Source organism: Monopterus albus, unplaced genomic scaffold, assembly GCF_001952655.1.
Source record: "Monopterus albus unplaced genomic scaffold, M_albus_1.0 scaffold154.1, whole genome shotgun sequence".
Taxonomy (NCBI): Eukaryota; Metazoa; Chordata; class Actinopteri; order Synbranchiformes; family Synbranchidae; genus Monopterus; species Monopterus albus.
In genome coordinates this window covers 786,071-800,962 of record NW_018128034.1, presented here as the reverse complement: position 1 = coordinate 800,962, position 14,892 = coordinate 786,071, and the positions used below count along the sequence as shown (strand labels likewise).

General features: G+C 44.1%; 1 protein-coding gene across 1 annotated transcript in view; it reads left to right on the top strand.

The window, feature by feature from the left end:
- The window catches only part of arid1ab (AT-rich interactive domain 1Ab), a 64,707-nt gene that overhangs the window by 46,162 nt on the left and 3,653 nt on the right, over positions 1-14,892 (top strand). Inside the window, exons 5-18 of the mRNA XM_020614920.1 lie at positions 469-709; positions 1,930-2,019; positions 2,312-2,482; positions 3,534-3,834; positions 8,194-8,333; positions 8,470-8,567; positions 8,663-8,872; positions 8,980-9,184; positions 12,056-12,188; positions 12,662-12,837; positions 12,922-13,051; positions 13,212-13,331; positions 13,518-13,614; positions 13,835-14,654. Of these exons, the coding sequence (XP_020470576.1) occupies positions 469-709; positions 1,930-2,019; positions 2,312-2,482; positions 3,534-3,834; positions 8,194-8,333; positions 8,470-8,567; positions 8,663-8,872; positions 8,980-9,184; positions 12,056-12,188; positions 12,662-12,837; positions 12,922-13,051; positions 13,212-13,331; positions 13,518-13,614; positions 13,835-14,654 (2,932 nt within the window). The remainder of the gene's footprint in view (positions 1-468; positions 710-1,929; positions 2,020-2,311; positions 2,483-3,533; positions 3,835-8,193; positions 8,334-8,469; positions 8,568-8,662; positions 8,873-8,979; positions 9,185-12,055; positions 12,189-12,661; positions 12,838-12,921; positions 13,052-13,211; positions 13,332-13,517; positions 13,615-13,834; positions 14,655-14,892) is intronic.

Sequence of the window (14,892 nt, the reverse complement as noted above, 5' to 3'; positions counted from 1 at the left end):
GGTTGTTTGTCTACATGTCAGCTGTGTGATAGACTGGTGACCTGGCCAGGGTGGACCCCTCCTCTCGCCCAGTGTCAGCTGGTATTGGTCCCAGTTCAGGGGATTATTTGTTTAATTGATGGTTTTCTCTTATAAATATGTAATTTTATAGCTTAAACCTAAAAAAATTTAATTGACAAATTACCTTAAAAACTGTTGAAATGGTGCATAAAATCAAATTTGATTCAAATTAGTATTACCATAAGATGATGTGAAGGGAATAAATGAGAGACATAAAAAAATGGTTTTACTCAAAGAAGAAAAAGAAATTAAATGTACAAATCTACTACCTCAGTTTTTATATTTAAGAGGTCACTAAACTTTTTATGTACTCAGAGAATCAAATAACTCTTTATCCAGAATGAGTCAAAAGATAAAACTTCACGTTCCAAAGTTATCACTGACCCTGAGCTCCTCCTCTCGTTCCAGGATCTGTCGGGCTCTATCGACGACCTGCCTACTGGTACAGAGGGTGCCCTGAGCCCCGGCGTCAGCACCTCGGGGGTGTCTAGCAGTCAGGGCGAGCAGAGCAACCCTGCTCAGTCTCCCTTCTCTCCACACACTTCGCCCCACTTACCAGGTATACGCGGACCCTCACCATCACCCGTGGGTTCCCCCGCCAGCGTCACCCCCTCCCGCACTGGCCCTCTGTCCCCTGCTGCTGTACCAGGTAAAGACAGAATACTAACACATAGTTTTATACTGTTTATCTGAAATTTAAAATGTCTTCCTTTTGCCCTTGTAATGACAAATGTCTTTGTTGTAGTTTTCACAGCAGTATCAGCAGGACAGTGTACATTTTTTATAGTGTTTTGTGTGTGTTCTTGTACATAGTCAGGACCAAAAAAAGTAGTTTTTGCTACAGAGTGAGGACATTTTTTGAAGGTGATGACATTTTGGCCAGTTCCCACTTCCCACAACAGCAATTCGAGGGTTAAGACTTGGTTTTAGTTCTGATGGTTAAGGTTAGGGCGAGTGGCTAGGGAATGAATTATGTCATTGTGTGTCTTCACAAAGATAGAAGTACACATGTGTGTGTGTGTGTTTGTGCAGTGTTCAACGGCAAAAAACAGTTGCCAACTTGGCTTTCAGTATTTTCAGTTTTTTTAGTTTTTTTTTAATAGCACTGAAATTGTCAAATGAATCTCAATCTACATGCAAACACAAAATGTATTACTCAAAATCTTTACTGCAGCAATATAACTAATATAACTTTATGGCAAAGAAAACAATGGACAAATAAGTGCTCCAAAACCATGCCCTGCTTCAGCACTATTGACGGGACAAGAACCTGCTGACACAGAACAAATGCAAAATGTTAAGGAAAATATGCGAAAGCGAGTAACATTATGCATTATGAAATAACTACAGGCAGTAATTTTAACCCACCTGCCAAAGACCTCTAAATGTAAAATATACACCTGCTACAAAAACCTAACTGGACAAAATAATGCAGTGTCACGTTCAGTGCGTAGAGCTGGTTGCTTTATGAAACATCTAGCAAACAGACAGGAGACAGATTTAGTTTTAATCCAGAACTTGCTCACGCACGAACACAACGGATCATATTTGTAATTCATGAAGCCACTTGCCAGATGGGAACACAATGCTAGTAAACCATCCAGGTGGCAGAGAAACACAAGTTGCTATGCCACCGACAACTTATTGTGGAGAACAAGTGGCACAGGCAGCGGATGGGATATATGTCATGGTATTTCTCATAGTCTCTCAAGTCAAGTGTTTTTTTTCCTTTCATTTGCTTTCATTTGATGGCAAGTGGCCATTTGATGGTCAGGATTGTCGAAGTTTAAGAACAAGCAGAAAATGGCAAAAACATCCCGTGTTCCCATTTTCAAGTTCCTGAGCTTTGGTTGTGTTGCTGCCCTGCAGGTAATCAGATGCCTCCCCGGCCACCCAGTGTCCAGTCAGACAGCATCATGCACTCTTCAATGAACCAGTCAAACATGGGCCAGGACAGGGGTGAGTGTGCACACAGATAATCAAAACCAGTTGAGAGAAACCCCTCATCTGCTCAGTGACCAATAGTGCAAGGATGTGTGGCCCATCCTAAGCAAGCAGCTTGTAGGTCTGATTGTTTGCATCTGTATGCATCCCCCCTGCTGCTGTGTGTCTGTGAGGAAGTAAAGAGCTAGATTCTTTACTTAATGCATTAGGTAAAATCATGTTTAAGCTGGTACAGATTTGTTTTGTTACAGGAGGTGTTTATAAATAAAGTATGCATCTAATGGTGCTCTCTGTCATTCCTCTCCAGTCTACATGCGGAACCCTCAGATGCCTCCATATGGGTCCCCTGGACAACCTGGCTCTGCCTTATCTCCACGCCAGTCTTCAGGAGGCCAGATGCATAGTGGGATGGGACCCTATCCCCAGAACAACTCCATGGGAAACTATGGGCCACAGGGAGGCCAGTATGGTCCGCAAGGTGAGACCTCAGGGCAGAAGTGTTGGTGATGTTGCTGTAAAAGGCTCCCTACATGTATTAAGAAAATAGGAGAGGAGGGTATAGTGTGGTGTGGAGTGGTGCACTTTGTTCCGTCATTTCATGCAGGGCTTTTTTCAAATCCTAAAAATAACGGGCGCTGCCGGCGGCGCTGCAAGTACCGGTCCCATCCAAATGCAGTATAGTACCATTTTAAATGCCTCAGTACCGCGGTACCATACTAGTACCGGTATATCGTGCAACACTATTATAAATAAAGTATGCATCTAATGGTGCTCTCTGTCATTCCTCTCCAGTCTACATGCGGAACCCTCAGATGCCTCCATATGGGTCCCCTGGACAACCTGGCTCTGCCTTATCTCCACGCCAGTCTTCAGGAGGCCAGATGCATAGTGGGATGGGACCCTATCCCCAGAACAACTCCATGGGAAACTATGGGCCACAGGGAGGCCAGTATGGTCCGCAAGGTGAGACCTCAGGGCAGAAGTGTTGGTGATGTTGCTGTAAAAGGCTCCCTACATGTATTAAGAAAATAGGAGAGGAGGGTATAGTGTGGTGTGGAGTGGTGCACTTTGTTCCGTCATTTCATGCAGGGCTTTTTTCAAATCCTAAAAATAACATGAATGAGTTTACAGTTGTCATCTTGTGACCAACAGTTTTGTAGATGGCCCAGATTTTTAAAAAGCTTTGACATTTCCTCTCACTTCACATATTTATGAAATTATATCACTTCACTTTGAAGTCTCAGATAGTTTCTGTGAGCTTTGAGGTTCTGCTATGAGTCATAGTAGCAAACAGCAAGTTCCAGATGAAGCCTGCTTCATCAGACTGCTTGTCAGCACAGGCAGCAAGGAAGTACATTTAGAGCTGGACTTCTAAAACCCATTATCTTGTCAGAGAGAAATGAAGTTCTTCCACACATTTCTGTTTTGGATGAAAGTTGAAAGGCACAGTGGGATGTCATAAAGCACCATCAGATGATTGCAGATAGCAGTCTGTAATCTAAATGTCTGTCCATCTGTGACCCTTCCAGGTTACCCCAGGCAGCCGGGCTACACAGGGATGCCCAATGCCAATTACCCCAGCGGTCCTGGTATGGGTGGCCCCATGAACCCCATGCCCGGGCAGGGCAGTGGTACTCCTTACGGAAGCATACCACCTGGCAGAATAGGCCCGGGGCAAATGGGTGCTCGGCCTTATGGTCCTGGGATTGGCTCTAACATGGCTGGCATGCCTCCTCAGGTGGGGTCCGGCATGTGTCCCCCTCCAGGCATGAACAGGAAGGATGGTGGCCCCTCCATGCACCATGGGCCCACCAACTCAATACACAACAGGTGAGTGCTCAGAGTTACTGACTACATTAGTCTCAATTAGACATGAGGGAGCACTTGACTTGACTGTTTGACCTTGGGGAGATTTCTTTTGTATGTTTTGAATGAGTGTATATATGTATAGGTGTGCGTGTGTCCATCCTTGCTTGTATGTGCTGGTTGTGTGACCATGACAAATGACTGATTCTTCCCACATGTTTGTAATGTGTTTTGGTGCCTGAATGTGCTACAGAATAGAAGGCAGTAGACCAGGGATGTCAAACTCAATCGCACAGGGGGCCAAAACTCAAAGCACACTTTAGGTCACGGGCCGAACAGGGTAAAAATTTATTGAACAGCCTAAAACTAAATGTTTTTTGAACATAAATATGAATCGAAACAGACAGGATACAATATTATTCCAAAATATTTCATATTTCTTAACCGCTGTCTTAGGTTGGGCACGATCCCCTCCCCCCTTATGCATGCTATAGTGAGGCCACTTCTCAAGAAGCCCAACCTCGACCCCTCCCTTCTGTCCAATTTTCGCCCAGTTTCCCTTTTGCCTTTTTTATCTAAGGTTATGGAAAAACTCGTCCTTACCCAGTTGCAGTCTCACCTGGATCGTCTGGATGTTGTTAATAAGTTTCAGTCAGGCTTTAGGTCCCGTCACAGCACTGAGTCTGCATTAATGAAGGTCCATAACGACGTTACTATGGCCCTTGATGCCAAACACCCAGTTATTCTAGTTCTAGATCTTTCCGCAGCCTTTGACACCGTTGACCATGCAGTTTTGCTCTCCCAATTGGAACACCTCGTCGGCCTGAGAGGCGTGGTTCTAAACTGGTTTAGCTCTTTCCTGTCCAGCAGAACCTTTTCTGTCATTATTGATGTTTCTTCCTCGACCATAGCCCCTCTTACCTCAGGCATCCCCCAAGGCTCGATTCTGGCCCCGTTACTCTTTTTTTTATATATGTCACCACTTGGTTCAATCATATCAAGACATAATGTTCATTTTCACATGTATGCAGATGATGTTCAAATTTACGTGCCGTTGACACAATGCGATTCTAACGCACTTGCCTACTGCATAATTGTATTCGCAATGTCAATGCAGTTGAGTCAGTGAAAACACAGAAAACTTTTTCTTTGTCCTTTTGTCACTTAAATAAAGGTTCAAAGTGAATTAATAAATGCAAAATATTCCATCTTTTCCTGAAACAGGGTTAATGTTTATCATGTGAGATGTACTACATTATATTCAGAGGTGTTCCTAATATTCTGATCCTCTCGTGTATGTAGGACAAAAATATAGAGACACCTCTAAATATAATGTAGTCCAATATTTAACTATGACATTAATAATAAACATATAACTGAATTTATTTATACATTTATGACAATTTCACCAAAAACAAACATTTTAAGCTTCATAAATACAGAGGCACACACACAAGGTGGAAGTGTTGCATTGAAGTGCTTACAACTATACAGGTGTAATAACAGGTGAGTGTATAACACAGAGAATAGTAACATCCTCAAACACTCTAACCAAAATAGGGGTTTTTGCTTGAGAAATTACTTGAACAATGAATCTGTTGTCAAAATAATTTTCAACTTGATTAGGGAATCAAGTATTCAAAGAAAATTTTAGCTCAATCCCCAACATCATTGCTCCTCATACACAAACGAAACTAGCAGACAAAATTTGATCTGCCTTGCAAATTAATAGTGTAAGATTAAAAAGTTGTCAGTTTTAATACAAAATTAAGCTGAAGCAAAGGTGACTTTCCACAATTCATTATTTTTTAGTTAACTATATTTTTCATACTGTCAGGGGCACATTATTCTCAAACATGGGAACCTACCTTTTGCATTATTATTGAGTACATTAGGGTGTCAAACTCAATGACACAGGGGCCAAAACTCAAAGCACACTTTAGGTCACGGGCCAAACAGGATAAACATTTATTTTACAGACTAAAACTAAACGTTTTTTGAACATAAATATGAATCGAAACAGACAGGATACAATATTATTTCAAAATAAATAAACTTGAACTTAAAATCAGTAACCGTATTTTTTCTAAGGCTTACATTTGAAAACACCTCCTTTTTGTCTGGACACAAGACGTCGCACACTTTCATCATGCAGCTCTTCAGAAACTCTCCCTCGGTAAATGTCCGGGCTGATTTTCTCCTCTGCTCCAATAAAACTTCTTTCACAGCAGTTTCACTGTGTGATTTGGCTTTAGTTAAAACGTCTGCTGTGATGTCAGATTCCTCTTCAACTCCTCTACCTTCTGTAGCTTCTGCTCTTCATTCACGTTTTTCAGCTTGTCCTGATGTTTTGTCTCGTAGTGCCGTCTTAGGTTATATTCCTTAATTACAGCCACATTAGCTCCACAAATAAGACACACGGGTTTACCGACAATGTCAGTAAACATATACTCAGCCTCCCACCGGTTTAGAAAGGCTCTGTTTTCAGAATCAACTTTCCTCTTGGCCATTGTTAGGGGCTAGCTTTGACTTGAAATTAGGGTTGTATACATCAACAGACGCTTGATTGATCTGACGTAATTGCCACGGGAATGATTGCAGGTAGCCTATCGTTCGGTAAGGCAGCTGTTGCGCTGCATTATGGGATTTGTTGTTTGTGTGTTATCGGCGCTTCATATCACCGGGCCATTAAAAAAAAGGATATATAAAATGATTTTGCGGGCCGGATGTAATTGTACGGATGTGGCCCGTGGGCTTTGAGTTTGACACGTGCAGTAGACCAAGCTCTTATCTGTGAGAGAAAAGAAACATGGAGAGAATGAGAGAGCAGGAGATGGTCTCTGAGAATAGTGAATCTCATCCTTAAAGAGCCCATGGCATGCTCATTTTGCTAATTTCCAGCCATTTAATGTGTAATCTTGGGTACTTTTACATTAGCTTTGCACCCATCACTCCAAATAGTCTGTCATTATTTTAGAACGATAACACCCAATAGCACAACGAGAGGATAGTTTGTGAACGAGCACAATACTTGTTGCCGGTCGGGAAGCTACAACACCGCATCAACAAAAAAAAACTTTGACAAATAAGCTACATTTTCGCCATTGACAATACCTCAAGTCCTACCTGCTATGTTCGAGCCAGAATGACAGTGGACAGCACGAAGAACTGCAACAGCATTAATTAATTTGAATTTCTTCTCCATAGATAGATAAACAACTGATGAAAAGAGATGTGCAACACTAAACAAAGTGGGTAATTGAGAAACCCCATATTTTAACTGCCATAATGCAGACATAGTAACTTCTCCAGCCTTACAACAGTTCTCTCTGTTATAAAGACAATGCATTAACAGACATGCAACATGTTTTTTATTTTTTAAACTTACCGTTAAATCCCACCGAGTAGTGGAAACTTCGGGGTTGCTAAATCCAATCGGTGATCTCAGCGTCTTCCCCCAGAAATCTCTTGCATTACAGACGACCACATACAATCACAAAGTAGTGAAATTAATTCCAACATGTAACGTAGCATGGAAAATAACAACATGGACCATTAGAGTGCTCTTGTTAACCTGCAAGACATCACATCACACTGTCAAAAAAAAAAACAAAAAAAAAACAGGTACTATGCTCCAGGGGAATCCAGTGTTGATGACCTGATCATTCACCACCACAGGGGGCTTCACAGGCCAGCTGCTTGTAGGTTAGACCTGGTCAGGTAAAACAGTGAATCCCTGTACATGAACATTCCCGGACATGCAGTAACTTCAGGCCCTGTATTTTTCTCCACATCCTCTGGTCACAGTGCAGCAACAGAAGGCAAAATATATCCACAAAAGTGCATGCATTTGAAAAACATCCTGCTTTTAGAATGGCACCAGTGGATGTCAGGCAAGCTCACATGAATATGCAACTGCCTGGAGATTATGAGCAACTATCAGTTAATACTTAAGAAAAAGTTAGAAAAAAGTCTTGTGAGTTTGTGAGACTTGTATAAACCGAGTTGCTTCTGCATAGAAGTACAGCAACATAGGTACGCCTCATTTTTGAGCTTTCACTCACATTTAAGATGATAATTCACTGTTGTAACATTGTAGATAAGTCAGAAAACACAGAAAGCATGCCATGGGCTTTTTAACCAGTGAGGATGCCAGCTCAGCCTACAGAGGGATACTTGTGGGATTGGCACTTAGTGACATAAATTGATGTTTCCTGCAGAATAAGCTGAAAACAGTGAGCACAAGACAAGGGAAAAGTATAGCTTGGTTATGGCATGAAAGGATGACTGAACTGCAAAATATAATTTCTTTGTAATAGTGATGCAGTTTTATCAGTTGGTTGTGTCTCAGTTTTCCCTCTAAACAAGAATTTTCTCCTAAAGGCCACCTAGCTACCCTAACATGACCCAGGGCATGATAGGAGCAGGCTCTCCATATGGTCCAAGCAGCATGCATGGTATGATGAACCAGGGAGCGCCAGGGCCATACCCAATGGGGACAAACATGGCCAACAACACCCCTGGTGAGTAAGCTGCAATGGAGCCCATATGAGGTGGTTGCACCACTATTGTGGACCTGAAAGCCTTGTCCATAAATGATTTTATAGACTGCAAATCCTGTATTTTTACACCCCCTTCTTATTACTCCTAAACAACCAGGAATGGCTCCCAGTTCAGAGTTTGGCGTGGACAAAATGAACCCTACCCAGAAAATAAACAACAAAGTGGATGGGACTCCCAAACCTGAATCCAAAAAGGTACAAGTTCTAAGTCCACATGATGAAGTTCATGTTGCTCATTAGAGCTTTTTTTCCTCCATTCTCATGAATTCTTTCCATCATCGGTCTTTAAGAAATCAAGCTCTTCCACCATCACCAATGAGAAGATTACTCGTCTGTACGAGCTTGGCCCAGAGCCAGAGAGAAAGATGTGGGTGGACCGATACCTGGCTTTTGCTGAGGAGAAGGCCATGGGCATGAACAACCTGCCTGCTGTGGGCCGTAAGCCTCTCGATCTATTCAGACTCTATGTGTCTGTCAAAGAGATCGGCGGCCTCACCCAGGTTCGTCTGGAATCCACTTGAATTGGATGTGAATGTCATGACAGGCATTTTTCTGAAGCGGTTGTGTGCAGCTTTGTGAGAATCCTCCTTTTACTGTCGCCCACCAGGTGAACAAGAACAAGAAGTGGAGGGAACTGGCCACCAACCTGAACGTGGGCACATCAAGCAGCGCAGCCAGTTCACTCAAAAAACAGTACATCCAGTGTTTGTACGCCTTCGAGTGTAAGATTGAGCGTGGCGAGGACCCACCCCCAGACTTCTTCAACACAGACACAAAAAAGAACCAAGCAAAGATCCAGCCTCCCAGCCCAGGTGAGCAGTGGCACTCAAATCTCAATGATTGGAAGCTTGTTTTATTTTCCTCCTGGGTTTCTGTAAAATACATCATTGCTTTATTTGCCTCACATCTGCCTATAAACTAGTCAGTTTTATTGTATCTTATTGATTGAAATGTTAAAAGCCATTCATAGACCATTGTTTGTCATCTCCTGCATGAGGCATATTCTCCATAAATCGCTGCTGTTTTGGCGTGTGTTGGACTAGTTATGAATGAAGGATGTGTAGCTGTAAACCACAGAAGTGCACTTCCAGACAGTTCTGTGATTATATCTCTTGGGGGAATGCTCGCTGACATTTGCACAGGACATGACCAAAGTCTTGTCTTTTCAGACTCCCCCATGTTGGTTTTTGTGCAAGAGGTGATGCAACCAGCATGCCAGATATTTCAATGAACTCTGTGTTGTGTAAAAGTCAGTGTGACTGGTAGACAGTTATACCCCATGTTGGGGAGGGGGTCTCAAGACCACGTTGTCAACTAGAAGCTTTGGAGGGACTCGTGTAATAGCTTCCAGAAGCGGGCACACCAGGAAGAACCATGTGCTACTTCAGTCTGGCTGAGACCCAGGCTGTCAGACATGGGGCACTGAGTCAGCACAGGGTGTTGTTACAGGAGACATCAGGGCGCTTGTCAGTTGACATCAACCCTCTAGTTAGTATGGAGGAAGAGCCGGGGAGGGGGGCGAGTGGCAGCATGGGGCAGGAGGTGATTTGTTGATAGCGATGCCGTGTCAGTGGCATGTCCTCGCTGCCTGGTGCCTGGCCCAGGGCTACAGAAGCAAGGCAGCACTCCCTGGAGATTAGTACTGAGCCAGAAATGATGAATGGGGGAAGAGGTTTGTGTGTGTACGTCACACGGTTTTCTCTCTCTGACTCTACAACATTTTTTTTTCTCTCATCCACACGTGATCCTCTCTCTGCTCCCCTCCCCTTTCCTCCCTTCATCTTTAGTAGAGGGAAATCCCTGCCCAGAGGGAGGATGGGGGAGGGCAGGGGGGGCCAGTTTCGGTGTGTGTGTGTGTGTGTGTGTGTGTGTGTGTGTGTGTGTGTGTGTGTGTGTGTGTGTGTGTGTGTGTGTGAGCGAGCGCTATAGAGGCAAAGAGGCTGACGTGAGAAAATGTGAATAAATGTGACCTGCCAGTGACCCCCGTGTGTTCTGTGTGCATGCCAGTTTAATGAATGGAAACGTGTGAGTCATCAGACTGTGTGCTAATGGTGAGAAGTCCTGAGCTGAAGTTAAGGATGAGTGCTACTATCACACACAAAACACAAACAACTAATCACTCACTCTCAAGCACACAGACTCAAGTAGTTGCCTCATACAGGCCAGGCAGTAACCTGTCAGAGTCAAGGTTTAGATCTTTGTTTCCTGGTGGCTCCAAGACCCACTCTCAACCCCCTTTCTCTATCAGGGGGTGGAGGGGTTGGCATGTTGTGATGAACTGGTGGATAGCACATTTTCACTTGCTGTGCACTCAGAAGCCAGTCAGATCGACATAATCTCTGTTCCTCTGTACAGCGCTGACTTTTTGGACTTGTTGCTGCTAACAGTCTGGATGGTCCTTTTTGTCTTTTGGTCCAGAGCACACAGTGTCCATTCCTTCCAAAAAAGACCCGAAACACTGATTCATCTGACCACAGTACACGCTTCCACTGTGTCCATCCCAGATGCCTCAGAGCCCAGAGCAGTCAACTTCTGGACACTGTTGACATAGGGCTTCCTTTTGGCACAGTCCAGTTTTAAGCAGCATTTATGGATGTAACTACGTATTGTAGAGCCTGACACAGGTGAGCCAAAGTCATCCTGAGCCCATGTGGTTACATCTTATAAAGAAGAGTGACGATTCTTGATGTGGTGCCGTCTGAGGGATCAGAGAGCACGGTCATCCAGCTCAGGCTTGGTCCTTTACACACTGAAATCCCTTCCGATTCCTTGACTGTCTTAATGATGTTCTGCACCATAGAGGGTGACAGATCCAAATCTCTTCCTATCTTTCTTTGAGGAACATTGTTTTTAAACATTTCAATAATTTCCTCACACATATGTTGGCAAACTGTTGGTCCTCGGCCCATCTTTGCTCCTAAAGGGCTCGGCCTTTCCTGGATGCCACTCTTGTACCAAATCATGACGCAGTCACCTGTTGACATCACCTGGTTCACATGGAATCATCATTTCAATGTTTCACCTCATTACTGGCCCTGAACTGCAACCGTCCCAACTTGTTTTGGAATGTGTTGCAGGCATCAGAATCGAACTGAGTGTTTATTCTGAATAAAGAATAACATTGATGAGGTATCAAATCAAGTTGTTTTCAATGTAATACAGGACACAGATGATTAACATATCACTATTTTCAGTTTTAATTTAGATTTTACATACCATCCCAACTTTTTCTGATTTGGGGTTGTAGGATTGCCAAATGCAGCATGTGTTCTGAAAGCCCCCAGCCTATCCTGCCTCACTATCGACTACCAAGTCTCACCTTAATTCCTGGGGTGAGGAGAGTGGGAGGCAATGTCGTCTCTGCAATCTTTGACTTCTGCAGACTGTGGCTCAGGAGGTAGAGTGGGTCGTCTGCAAACCAGAGGATTAGCAGTTTGATTCCTGGCTTGTCTAGTCAACTTGTCGAAGTGTCCTTGAGCAAGACATTGAATCCCCAGTTGTTCCCAGTGATGGCACCGGGGTGTGAATGTGTGAGCATTTGAGAGTGCGAATGGGTGAATGGCCAAGTAGTGTGAGAACACTTTTATGAACACTTTTCTATGCTGTAAAGTGTACAAGTAGAAGACCATTTACTTGATAGCTGTTTCCCCACTACTGAGTGTGTGTATATCCTTGTTTTGCAGCTGGTTCTGGATCACTGCAAGGACCCCAAACTCCTCAATCCACCAGTAGCTCAATGGCAGAGGGGGGAGACCTAAAGCCCCCCACCCCAGCGTCCACCCCCCACACACAATTGCCTCCAATGCCTGGCGTCAGGTACGTGTTAGAGGCCACAATATTGTGTTTCTATGATGTTATCAATATCAGGAGTCATCACAATAAAATGAAAGTGATCCCAATGGCAAGACTTGATCATTGCTGAGGGAGTACAACAAACAGGAAAATTTGCTTTTAAGATGTGTAATCCCAAGTCATATTAAAATATCCACACAATCAGCCAACTTATTAAGTTTTGAAGAGGAGTATAAAAACATTAAAAGAAAATGACTTTGTAAAACATTCAAAAATGAAAACTATGTAAAATATAAAGTACAGGAATATCAATGTCTCCCAAAACTGTAGATTAAATAGAGCAGATAAATTCATTACACATTGTCCCCACACTGTTTTAAATGTCTCTTAAAATGTATGTTTGAAAAAGAAATTTGATGGCATTTTTTACTGTCATATGTGATATGTGATACATAGGAACTCAACATTTCACTTAAAAGGCTCTTGCCTTCCTGCAGGACTAGTGTGAATCTACAGGACCCGTTTGCTGATGGTGGGGACCCAGCGTTTTCCCGACGGAATGCCATGACTCCTAATTCTCAGGGCTTCCAGCCTGGAATGAGTGGCCCAGAAATGATGGGTCGGATGGGTCCCTATGAATCCAACAAGGACCCCTTCTGTGGCATGAGGAAAGGTGAGCACTAGCCAAGCAACCAAGCCAGAAGCTGCAGGAGTTTTGTTAAAGCTCAAACTAACAAGTTTTTTTTTTCTTCATAAGCTGGAGAGCAGTTCATGCCACCAGGGCCCAACAGTGGGATGGGAGAACAGTATAACAGAGGCCCGCCCGGCCCTATTGGCAACATGCAGATGGGTCAGAGGCAACAGTACCCTTACGGATATGACCGAAGGTAAACATACTGCATTATTCGCCAAGTGGTCAGAATGATGTTATAATTACATTCATCATACATAAAATGGTGACAGAGTGTTTGACAAGATTGGGATTTGTCCATTTTTATATCCAGTTAAGTCAAATCAACTGCTGATTGCTGTTTATTGGTTTTACAGACAGGAGCCCGGCATGGGCCCTGACAGCACCATGGGACCAGGAGCTCCTCAGCCCAACATGATACCATCTGGAGCCGACACAGGGATGTACTCACCCAGCCGCCCTCCACCACAACAACGGTCAGTACCATCCTGTGCTAAGATTGGTCTGTAGTAGGAGAAGAATGGCTGTTTTTCTGGCATTTTGCCAGTGATTGTGCTAGAAGTCTGCAGGGTTATCAGCTTTGCAGTTTCATACTAAAATTGTCTGTGCACTTAATGAAAAGAAGAAACCTAATGGTGTGAATTTTTTGTTATTGTTTTCAGGCACGACTCCTATACGAATCAGTACCCTGTCCAAGGAGCTCCCCCTGGTGGCCCTTACCCAAATCAGCAGCCAGGAATGTATCCACAGCAGCAGCCTGTAAGAATATTGTTTGGCATTTACAGTGTTCTTATTCTTACTTCCCTTCTGAAAACATTTTAAGATGTTTTTGTACAAAATTTTTATGACCTTTTTTGCATGTCATACTCCCTCTTTCTCTTTCTCCCTGCACCTTTGCAATGTGCTTTTGAATTTAAAAACATTTAAAAATACAACATTGTGTAGTGACACTTGATTGTTGAATGTTGTCTGCTAACAGAACTACAAGCGTCCTGTAGATGGAGGGTATGGCCCCCCCGCCAAGCGCCATGAGGGAGAAATGTACAACGTCCCCTATGGTGGTCAGCAGCAGCCAGGACCCCAGTCCTCAGGACCCCAGGGCCAACAGGACATGTATAACCAGTACAACGCATACCCTGGAGGGGATCGCAGACCACCAGGCCCACAGAACCAGTTCCCCTTCCCCTTTGGCAGGGACCGAGGTCTGTCAACTGTAGGCCCCAACTCCCAGTCTCAAATGCCACCCCAGATGATGGCAAGCACCGTGCCTTCAGGTCCTGATGGTCCCCAGGGTCCGATGTGGCAAGGCCGCAATGAGATGGGTTACCCTAGCTATCCCAACCGACAGGGACCTCCTGTACCTGGTCAGGGCCCTGGATACCATGGCATTAACCGTTCAGAAGAGATAATGTCATCAGATCAACGTATGAACCACGAAGGCCAGTGGCCTGGCCACAGCAACCAGCGGCAGGCACCGTTTGGTCCCGGTGGTTCTGGACCTCCCATGGCCAGACCATTGCCATCCACCTATCAGACTCCCCAGAACCACATTCCTCAGGTGTCAAGTCCAGCACCCATGCCACGGCCCATGGAAAACAGGACATCACCCAGCAAGTCTCCATACATGCATCCGGGCATTAAGGTGCAGAAAGCTGGACCTCCAGTACCCGCCTCCCATATTGGCCAGGCCCCTGTGCAGCAGCCCATGATCAGGCGAGATGTGGCCTTCCCTCCAGGCTCTATTGAAGCTACCCAGCCCCACCTTAAGCCTCGCAAGCGGCTCACCATGAAAGACATTGGTACACGGCTTTCATTTTGTGTCTTGCTCTGTATTTTCAATAGACATGCATATGTATATAAGGTAATATATGCATATGATATAAACAGACGAGCACTGCATCAACAAACTGCCTATTGACAACAGTGGTGGGTAAACCGCTGTCGAAAGGGCTATGCTTGACCATTTCTTTAAGTGAATGGGCACAGCACTAATTGCTGCCAGCCATATGTCTGATGACCTGAATTTGCCATTTGATA